At 38.4% G+C, this 11,552-nt stretch overlaps 1 protein-coding gene across 1 annotated transcript in view; it reads right to left on the reverse strand.

Annotated features, from left to right (window-relative positions):
* Positions 1-3,901: 3,901 nt before the first annotated feature.
* Positions 3,902-11,552, reverse strand: part of LOC103740770 (lysine-specific demethylase 6A-like) — a 145,080-nt gene continuing 137,429 nt past the window's right edge. Inside the window, exons 7-9 of the mRNA XM_008841449.3 lie at positions 7,075-7,129; positions 4,497-4,531; positions 3,902-3,910 (exon numbers count right to left, since the gene is read on the reverse strand). Coding sequence (XP_008839671.2) covers positions 3,902-3,910; positions 4,497-4,531; positions 7,075-7,129 — 99 coding nt within the window. The remainder of the gene's footprint in view (positions 3,911-4,496; positions 4,532-7,074; positions 7,130-11,552) is intronic.

Genomic DNA, 11,552 nt, shown 5'->3' on the forward strand with positions numbered 1-11,552 from the left:
CCCTGATGACATCCGTCCTCACACAAGGGGGGAGGCCCCTCCAACGGGTGCGTACCTCCCTAGGGGGCACTCCACGGGTGTATACAACCACAGACCAGTTGGCTGACCTAATTGAGAAAGGACGGGATATAGCCCTGAGACATTATGGCATTGACCCCCACAATATTATTATCCCTTATCTGCTAAAGGACTTTGAATGGCTCTGCAGAAACAACAGCTGAGTAGCCATAGCCTTGGAGGGCTTTCTGGGAAAGTTGGACTGTCATTATGACCCTCACAAATGGGTAACCTCCTTTCGCACCCTCCACTGGGGGGCCCCCAGGACCCCCAGGCTTTTTGTCAAAAACATTCTCATGGAGGCGTATAATGTGATTACTGATGGAGGAAAATTTGGAGCCGCTGTAGTAATTTACCCGGCGGTAGGAACAGAACCAAAAACATACGTTCACACTTGCGAGGGCTCCGCTCAATTTAAGGAACTCATGGCCATGCCCTAGCCTTATCCAAAGTAGATGACCCCATGAACTTGTTCTTTGACAGCCTATATGTAGTCAGCCTTCTCCCGGGGTTATTAAATTCTCATATTCAGCTAGATAACAACCCTATTACCCCCCTAATGATCCAGTTCGAACATTGTTAAAAGAAAGAAGGGCCCCCATTTTCTTACAGCACCTTAGGGGCCACCAAGGACTGCCTGGGTTCCTCTCCCAAGGCAATGCAGAGGCAGACAAAATGGGTTTCTACCCATATCCTATCAGCAGGCCTGGAGAAAGCTCAACAACTGCATAATCATACCCATGTAAATTGGCGGGGACTCCATAAGAGGTTCCCTTAAGTCCCTATCAAGGACCTAAGAAAAATTGTACATACCTGTAAGTCTTGTCAATCCTTTCCACAGGTGCCACCCCTCCAACAACCAGAGGTAAACCCTAGGGGGCTGAAGCTTAACTCTCTTTGGCAGACAGATGTCACACATTACGTTCCTTTTGGAAAACTCAAGTACGTTTTCGTGTCTATTGACACGTTCTCACATGCCTGTTGGGCTACCACCCATACAGGAGAAAAGTCTAGACATGCTCAGTCTCACTTCCTCCAGTGCTTCTCTATGCTGGGATTACCTCAAAGGATTAAAACTGACAATGGACCATGCTTCATAAGTAAAAGTTTACAGGACTTCTTCTCTTTATGGGGAATCCACATAACATGGGGATCTCCTATAACCCCCAGGGCCAAGCTATCATAGAATGTAACCATCAGGACCTAAAGACCCAATTACAAAAACAAAAAGTGGGAGTAAGCCGCCACCAACAGCTAGGTTTGACCTTATTTACCATTAATATTCTCAATTTTCAAAAATGTCAATTGGAATCTCGATTCCAAAAACATTGGGGATGTCAGGAGCAAAGACCAGAGGTATGGGTCTGATGGAAGGATCCAGTAATGGGACAATGGCAAGGACCTAACCCACTCCTTACTATGGGCAGGGGGCTTGGATGCACCTTTCCCATGGATGAACCCAACCCATCTGGGTACCTTCAAGGAATCTAAAGATGCAGGGACAGCCCTTTGAGGAGGATTTCCATGTCTTACAGGATGGAGTATTTTGGATGGAAGGCTTTCATTGCCATACTTGCCACTGCTGCCCTGGCCATCATCATCTTTATCGTTACCATCATTATTCAAGATCTGATCAATAGATGGCTGACCAAAATCTGTCAATAATGGTATTCCTTCTCCTGCTAGTCATCTGTCAGGTAAAAGCCAAGGACCTCTGGGCCTTGGTCCCTTCCCTGCCTATACTCTTGCCCTTCTCTTAAGAGAAGAGCTGGCAATTACCAAAGACATGGCTCTGTTAGTTTGCAACCCTCACTTTAGGTCACTTTGCCTCACACCTTACAGAGTTCAAAATATTACTAAATCATGCCTACAACTCATGGACTATATTCACGGCCACTGGAACCAACAATTTCTTAATTATTCCATATTGCTGACCAATTAGATTATTGCTCTAAATTATACCTGGGCCCTGGTCCTATCGATGGACTCCTCCTTTTTCAGTAAGGTATGGGAGCATGTTTCTAATGCTTGTGCTAGCTTTTGTTCTCCTCAGGTGTCTCTGCTCAGTTATCAGAAGACAAAGACAGACGAAAAAAAGTCCTGGTCCAACTTGCCCTGGCCACCCAATCTCCCTCGGGCCCCTCCTCAAGATAAATCCAGGCATGGATGCTTGAGCTAGCCTGAAGGCCCAGGTTGCTTTGCCCCCTTATGGGATAGACCCCCGTATATTAACTGCAAAAGGACATGGCTGGTCCCAATGACGGGTAAGACCCTCCCAGACTGATAAACCCAAGACAGGGGCCATTAGGGCAATCATGGTTACCCAAGGATGGGCAACTTCAGTGCCTGAGGAGAGGAAACCTAAGACAGGGAGGCCATAGCAGCAGAGGGAGATGGGGATAGTGCGCCACATCCCCAGGGGCTATCCTTAAGGAATCTCACTTTTAAAACAAAGTAGGGGGTGAGATGCGGGGGCCTGAGGCCAGGGGCGAGGCAGGATGGCACCTAGAGGAAACAGCCGGGGCATGATCGGACTTGTCTGGTGCCTAAAGGAAACGGCCGGAACATGGCCAGACTTGTTTTGATGAATCGCTGATTGGCTCCTGTCATTTCCGTGCATCCTGGCAGTGCATGATCACCCCGCGAACACAATGCTGTGCTATGGAGAGGAGACTGCATGCTCAAGTTCACCTTTAAAATGATTGGACACTTGGTTGGGGAGGGAATTTTCCTTTGTGGTTTTTGCCTTTATAAGCTCTGTAAACACCTGCAATAAACGAGTTCCTGCTTGACTGGCTCCCTGTTGCGTCTGATTGTCTCCTGGGGAGGCTGCGGGTAACGGGCAGACAGAGCACTTCCCTTTCCCGGGCTCCTGTGTCAGGGCAGGATCCCCGACAGTAAAGGGAGCAGAACTTCATTGAGTATATACTTTTTGAATAACCCTCACGCTTAGAACCTAGTAATGTTTCATATACCCCCAAATTAATTGAGTAATTAAGAAGAACGAGGATGTGGGCCAACAACAATAAAATACAAACTATAAGAAAAGAATTTAACTGTATTACAATAGGATAACTATGCTGAAGGGGGTGAAAAAAGAAAAAACTAACATAACAACTGCACAGAACAGTGTTTTGACTTTATAGTGTGCTGCTAAAGACAATAAAGGTGTAAAAGCATCCTACACTAAAGCTGGTTTCCCATGGGTATGGATTAGAAACTCTGAATGTACGTCATCTGAACATTAGGAATAAACAAGCATTGTGGATAATGAGAGATTTCACTGTCAGAGTGAACTCACAAGAATGAAAGAAGAAAGGCTAAGCTGAGCTGTGGTGATAGTTGAAAGTGAAAACACATGTGAATTTGTGGCCACTATGGATGTAGTAGTTGGATGGAAATATATGTGAGAATGTGTTGTATGTGTACATATACATGCATAAATATATTTCCTAGCTTTCTTTGTTGGGAAGTCCTAGAATCAATTACTGTCACCAGCAACTGTGAATAGATTAGCACTTAGACTGAGGCATCTAAATACCATTTTTAAAAGAAAAGGAATTAGGGGGCTAGAGAGATGGCTCAGAGGTTAAGAGCAATAGCTGCTCTTTCAAAGAACCCAGATTCGGTTCCCAGCACCAACACGGCAACTAACAACTGTCCATAACTCCAGTTCCAGGAAATTCGATACCTTTTTTCTGGCCTTGCATGACATGGGTGCACTTACTATATACATGCAGGCAAAACATTCAGACACATAAAATAAAAATGTGTAAAAAAGAAAGGGAACCAGAGATTCTTAGGAAGAAAACAGGGGAGTTACAACATGGGCTCTGGAATACCTTTATGATGCCTGAAATAAGAAGAATGCAAAGAGTAAAGAAAGACAAGGCAAACTTGGTGCTCACTTGCCAGCCAACCAGCTCAGCCAAAACAGCCAACTTTTGGTTCAGTGAGATGCTGTCTCAGAGGCAGTAAGTGGAATGCAATAGAGGAAGATATCCAGTGTCCACCTCTGGCCTCCACCATGTGTGTACATATGTACACATGTGTATACATACATACACACACACACACACACACACATATACATATACACAAAGAAAATCATTTAAAAACAAATGTATTAAAACAAGCACCTATAACATTTTGAGAAGAAAATGAAGCATTCTCTATCATAAGAGAAATCTTAAATACAGCCATCTGAGCTAGCAAATCAAGTTTCCAGGCAAGTCCTAAGCAAAACTTCTCTCCGTGTATCAAGTTTCCTGTGTCATAATTATTTGATGTAGCAGCATTTTGACCGAACTCGATGTATATAAAACTTAGTATTTATGTAACATAATGCCAAATTTCCATTAAATGATCTGCATATAGTTAAGTGTCATTAGAGCATGATGTAAATTTCTTTCCTAACTTGGGTAAATTAAAACACTTACCTGTGTTTCATACAAGTGGGCAATGTGAAACTGAACTGCAAAGGATGATAGAAAACAAAAAAGTCAGTAACAATACTCTCAGGTCTGGGGTAAATTAGGCAAGAATAACAAAACAGAAAATAAGCATGGCTTATAGGATAAAGATTTAAGTAACAGAATAACATAACTTTTATTTGCTTTCAGTAAAATAATATACAAACAGGCATACTAAAAGAACAGGATAAGGAACCATATGCAGTCACTGTTGGCCATTATCAAATAAAATTTGTGCTGATTCTTGGTGTTAATAGCAATGGAGTGTATGTTTTACAAAGTTCAAAATGGCAATATTAAGTAAATAAGGGAAACTTCTATAATATATGTTTCAAAGCACAGTACTTAAAATTGAATAAGTCAAAAGAATATTCAAGTCAATATTTAATAGAAAACATTAAAACAAAAAAGCCATTAGATTTTTCAATATACCCTATTATATTTATACAACATTACTGAGAAGTTAGAGACCAGGATGATCATGGTAGCCACAGAGGAAATGAGTGATTAATTTTTTTCTGTGCTTCAGAATTAGATAAATTTCATCATTAAGAAAAAAAAAGTTGCCAGGCATGGTGGCACACACCTTTGATCCCAGCAGAAGCAGGTGGATCACTGTGAGTTCAAGGCCAGCCTGGTCTACACAGTGAGTTCCGGACAGCTGGAGCTACAGGGAGACCCTGTCTCAAAAAGACAAAAAAAACGACCTGGATTTGGTTCTCAGCACCCATATGGTAGTCCTTAATACCAGTTCCAGGGGCTCTGATACTCTCTTCTGGTCTCTATGGGCATTGCACTACACATACAAAAAAAAAAAATCAAAGGCTGGAGAGATGGCTCAACAATTAAGAGCACTGGATGCTCTTGCGGGGGACCGAAAGGTTAATGTTTGTCATATAAGCAAGGTAAAGAAACAAAGCAAACAAAACATATAGTGAATTTAAAAATCAAATAGCATTTTTGGATTAAAAGTACTAAATTTAAGTTAAACATCAGGTAAGTAAAAATTAAATTATCATTAGAAAACAAAAAATAGCATTGCATGAAAAGCCTAAAAATAATTGAAGTTATACACAAAATATTAAGAGGCTTTTCTTATTCCTCACTATATATTCCAGGAAGCTCTTGCATAGCTCATCTCATTATATGAAAGGGAGATTGTTCCAGGAGGAGGACGTGGAAAATTATGAACTTTACCCTTATCTTCTTATTCCTCTAATGAAAAGTGACAATGGGAAAATGAAAACAAAAGAGGTTGTTGTTCTACTGTTACCCTACACTTTCTGTAGGCCTAGTCCTAGGCCCTAATGCAAAGGATCTCATTATCCCATGAATTACTAAATCCAAAGCTGTCTTTTACAATGCAAAGAACACAATACTTTAAAATGCTTTAAAGTCTTCTTCAAAAAAGAGCATAATTTTACAACTAAGAAAAGGCTTTACTTATCAAATCTCAATTGAAGTGACATTTTTTTAACAAACACTGCCATAAAAAGTCCTAAAACTAAACTTATCCAGAATATAATATTTTTAAAACTGACAAAAATATCAAGACAACTATTTTATCCTGATGTAATCTTATAATGAAAAATCTTACATCACCATGATTCTACCTTCAAACACTTAAATACTGATAAAAACACTTTTTTCCCTTACAGAAATGTTTCTCAAAGCTAATTTTACTTTTATAACTTATCGTTTTTGGGAGAAGTAGGTTAGTGATCCAACCAGGGCCAACCCAGGGCCTGGCACATGTTAGGCAAGTGCTCCATCACTGAGCTACAATCCCAGATTGCCTATGCTGTTAATCCCTGTTATATTCAAAATTCTACAGCTTTTCAGGAATCTAAACATTTCCTAAGGCATTTTTCCATACTGTTGACTAAATAGGAGAACAGGAAATAAGAGGAAAACCACTGGGGTCAATATATACCCCATGAAAGCATTTCTCTTCAATTAACTGGGAAATATTACCCCGAACTCTTCTGTGTATGGCATATCATACACAATAAAAAGTCAAAGCATTTCTTCATAATTATCTTTTTGTTTGTTTTGAAGCAGGGTCTCTCTGTAGCTAGCAGCTGGCCTCTATCTATCTCACAGAGATCTGCCTGCCTCTGCCTCTCTAGTGCTGGGATTAAAGGTGTGGGCCACAAAACCCAGCTGTAATTACCAATAATTTTAATGCCACATAGTAGAATCAGTGAACGCCTACATAAATCTTTGCTTATTTTTCCTAAATATACCGGTAAACTATATTCATAATCTACAACATCTAAAGTGTATAGAAACTTTTAAAAATAGACCTTGTGCATTAGTACCGATAATTTTAATTCAACAATCTACTTCACTACCTATCTGTTTTAGACACAGGCTGGTCACAATATCTATTCTCACAAGTTCTACTTCTACAAGCAGCCATTGCAAACAATAGCTATACCTGACAATTCTAGAAGAAACAAATTGCACAGAAATTATTAACATTATTATAACTGATTATTATTGTTTGTAACAAAGTAATGTGAAGTTTGTATTTAAAACTTACTTTCAGCATTGGACAAAGTGCAGGGATTACAGTCAACCAAAGCTAACTGAAAATGCTGCAAACAAGAAGAGGAAAAAAATGCATTACATTTGGAGCCCTACGAATGAATTTTAATATAGTTTTCAGGTATGTCAAACCAAACATAATATTGAAACTATGCTACACAAATTAAGTCAATTAGATTTGCTTTAAACATTTACTGCTGGCAATTGACATGCTACATCATTTTCTTAAGGCATGTGAGAATGGAGAATTTGAATAATTAATTTTATCACGTTATCCTATATCTTTCTTTTTATTTATGAAAGAGCTTTAGATTTTAAGTCTTCAAATAAAATAATAGAGAACAGTTTAAATAGAATGTATCATTTTTTGTTTACTATTTTAGCTACTGTACTGAGGATCAAACCCAGGGTTTCAAGCATGCTACTATCTATCCACTGAACTACCCAGCCCTATAATCACTTTTAAAAAGCAGAAAAAGTTCAATAGTATTGTCAGATCACTTTTTATCTCAAAGTGAGTCTTCAACTTTTGAAAACAAAAATTTGACTATGACAACTGTCATGAAGGTTAAAAGTATCTGCTTTTACTGATTCTTCAATAATCACTGTACTTACATATCTTATAATTAGCCTTTGTTTATCTATAAAACACAACTGTCCTTTTAGAATGTATGCATATATAATCTATTTAACTCCTCGGGCAATATTAAACCATTAATATTACAATGTCCTACAAGAAACATACCCAGAAAATACATGGTAACATCAACATTTAACACATTTTTTGAAGAATGCAATAACAATTGGTAACATCTGACATTAAACCTGGTATGCAAATCAATTTTAAAAAGTAAAAAAGCATTATAGAGTTGCTATAAATTTTTAATTTAAACAAACAAGATGAGGAGTTGGAGAGGTGGCTCAGTGGTTAAGAACACTGTTCTTGCAGAAGAGCCAGGTTCGAATCCCAGCACCCACATGGTAGCTAACAACTGTCCATAACTCCAGGTCCAGGGGATCCAACAGCCTCTTCTGTCCTCCATAGGCACTGCATGACATGGGCGCACTTACCTACATGCAGGCAATACATGAATATAGATAAAAATAATAAATATTTTTTAAAAAGATAAGCCAAATATCTTTATTTATTTTATATGTATGAGTGTTTTGCCTGCATGTATGTAATGCACCTGTATTATGAAATACCTGTGGAGGCCAGAAAAGGGCGTTAGATCCTCTGAGACTGGAGTTATGGACAGTTGTTAGCTACTATGTGGGTGCTGGGAACTGAACCTGGGTGTTCTGCAAGAGCAGCCAATGTTCTTAACCACTGAGCCATCTCTCCAGGCCCCAAGAACACTTAAAAAAAAAAAAAAAAAAGCAGCCTATCTACAGTTCCTTGTTGTGGGAAGATCAGCTCTTCTTCATCTAGCAGCAATCAGTTGCCAATATTTCTTCAGATAAGATTGGAGTCTGCTGTTCATTTTCCCTGCTCTATGATGGGTTTTTCTCTGCCTGAGTTTGCATGGGACTTGTATATGCTGACACCACTGCCATAGAATCATATGAGCAGGTTCTGAGGCGCTTGTGGGACTGTTTCAGGTGCCAATGGGGACAGGGGTATAAAGATGATTAAAATTGTTTGAGATGTTCTGTATGAAATACACAAAAATTCAATAAAAACAAATTTGAAAAAAAAAAGTCTCACAAATAAATATTCAATTTTTCCAGACCTTCACAGAATTTTAGCATTGAAAGTAATAAACAGCCATACAACAAATCATTTTTTAAAAAAGAAATAACTGCTGGGTGTGGTGGCGCATGCCTTTAATCCCAGCAGCACTTGGGAGGCAGAGGCAGGTGTCTCTCTGTAAATTTGAGGCCAGCCTGGTCTACATAGCAAGTTCCAGGCCAGCTGGGGCTACACAGAGATTCTATCTCAAAAAAAAAAAAACAAACAAACAAATAAACAACAACAAAAATCAACCTTAAAAAGTTCATTTCTATTTATAATTCGAACATCTAAAAAGTTTTATTTTTTAATGATTGTTAGACAAAATAATAACTGATATTCATGATGGCAACCTCTAGATATAAAGTCTTAAAAGAACTAATTTACATCAAGAGAAATAATTATCACCAAACATTAAGTGCCCTATTTCAACACAGACTCAAGTCCATTTGGTGAACCTGAACCTTCAATTAATAAGAATAAATTAATGCCAGGCATGGTGGCATATGCCTTTAATCCCAGCACTTGGAAGGCAGGGGCAGGAGGATCTCTGTAAGTTTGAGGCCAGCCTGGTCTACCTAGCCAGTTCCAGGACAGCTGGGGCTACAGGAAGACCCTATCTGAAAAAGACAAAAAAAAAATTAATGTCAACTACCCAACATCATATGAAAAGAAAAATTAGGAAAGCATCATTTGGTTTAAAAAAAAAAAGAGTAGCTATTATATGTGCAATCACAAAGGTCTGTTATATGCATGTATAATCAGGCTACCTATTACATTAAACATTAAGACTTGCAATATCTTGTGAATGGATAAACTACTGTCAAGAGGTCTACAACCATTAAATGTTCAATTTACTTAACAAATAGTTACTGAGTGCCTTTAATGCCCAAAGAAAAATGCACAGTACGTGTACAATGGTAAACAAAACAAGTGAAAAATTATTTTCCAAAGCTGCATATTTTTTTTAAAAGCCCAACATCTGAACATTTCAAACACTGTTATATTTTCCTTTGGTGTACTCAGATTGTTTTCACACATCCCTTTAGCACAGCAATAGAACACAGCCTAGGAAAAGATGGGAGTACTCTGAGAGCAAAGCATGCTTTTCTCCAGACCAAAAGAGCCACACAGCAATCATATATTCAGATTGTGCTATATTTTTAAGTCTAACCTAGGTTGCAAATAGAAATTTGTATTTTGATAGAAGACAGACCTAACTAAGTCACCAAACGTGACAACTGAACCAAAAAGAAAATAGCCTTGAAAAGGCTAATCTTAGTTTTGCTGATTTCACTGAAATGTCAAAAAAGAGCTATCAGTGTTCAAGATCCTGCAATGCAATGTGGCAGGAACTATTTTGACCATATTTTTATATAATTATTAAACAGTGTTAAAGCAGCAATCAAGTCATTGGTGCACCATTTCAAACCTACAATACCATGAAATACCAACTATTTCCAAAGAGGAAAAAAATGGAAGAAATTACTGAGCAAAGAATATATATTTAAAACCATGATTAGAAAATGAAAGAACTCACAAAATAATTATTGTTTACAAGAAATTTAATAACATGGATCTGCTGAGATGGCTCAGCAGAGCACTTGCTGCTCTTGCGGAAGGCTTGGGTTTGGTTACCAGAAGCTACATGGCAACTCACAACCCTCTGTAACTCCATTTCCAGGGGGTTCTGTTATCATCTTCTGGCCTCTACAGGCATTGCACACACATGGTATACACAAAACACTCATACACATAAATTTAAAAATCTAGTAACAGCCAGTCATGGTGGCGCCCTAGGGAGGCAGAAGCAAGTGGATCTTTGTGAGATCAAGGCCAGCCTAGTCTATGTAGAGAGTTCCAGGCTAGCTGGTGCTATAGAGACTTGTCTCAATAATAATAAAAATAAAAATAATAATAATAATAATAATAAATAACAGACACACAAAACCATCCAACATAAAGAAAAACACTAATACATCTTTAACCACACTAAAGGGAGATGAGGAGTTTGGGGTAGGGATACATGGCTTTACAGCTTCCTATCCAATATCTAAACCAGACATAAAATTTATGTACTTATTAATACACAAATCAAAAGAAAGGGCTACGAATTGTATGACCAGAGCCCAAACCTCAAAATACCATGGTAAAACATCTAGCTTCCAACCTGCAACTAACAGAGGCAACTAAGAAATATTAGCAACTCACATCAAAATACTGAAACTGACTTCTGCTATACAGAACAGCTATCATGTGGAAGGGGTCTTTGCAGTTCAAGGACTATATATAAACATGAAGGATGAAAGCAACCTACAATTGGCTTCCAAGCAAAAAGGTCTACTGAAGACATGCCCTTCATTAACATTGCAGTGGTTTTCTTTTCTTTTCAGTTATGGTCAAACTTGATTCAAAGTTTAAGGCACTGAAGCTTTTGTTGGTATCTTTATAATCAAAGTCAACTTTGACTCTAAAAAGCTTTTGGCTTACTCAATACTTTATAATTATGTTGTAGTTATTTCCTTCATATAACCTGTGGGAACTTAATTTCTAATTGAAGATGGAAATCTATATTCATGTGATTACATGTAAAACGAGGGTTTTTAAAATATTTTATTTATTATTTTTATTTCATGTGGATGCATGTATTGCCTGCATGTAGGTAAGAGCGCCCATGTTGTGCAATGTCCGCGGAGGACAGAAGAAGCTGTTGGATCCCCTGGAACTGGAGTTACAGACAG

The sequence above is a fragment of the Nannospalax galili genome, unplaced genomic scaffold (assembly GCF_000622305.1).
Source record: "Nannospalax galili isolate Female #2095 unplaced genomic scaffold, S.galili_v1.0 scaffold3181, whole genome shotgun sequence".
Classification (NCBI taxonomy): domain Eukaryota; kingdom Metazoa; phylum Chordata; class Mammalia; order Rodentia; family Spalacidae; genus Nannospalax; species Nannospalax galili.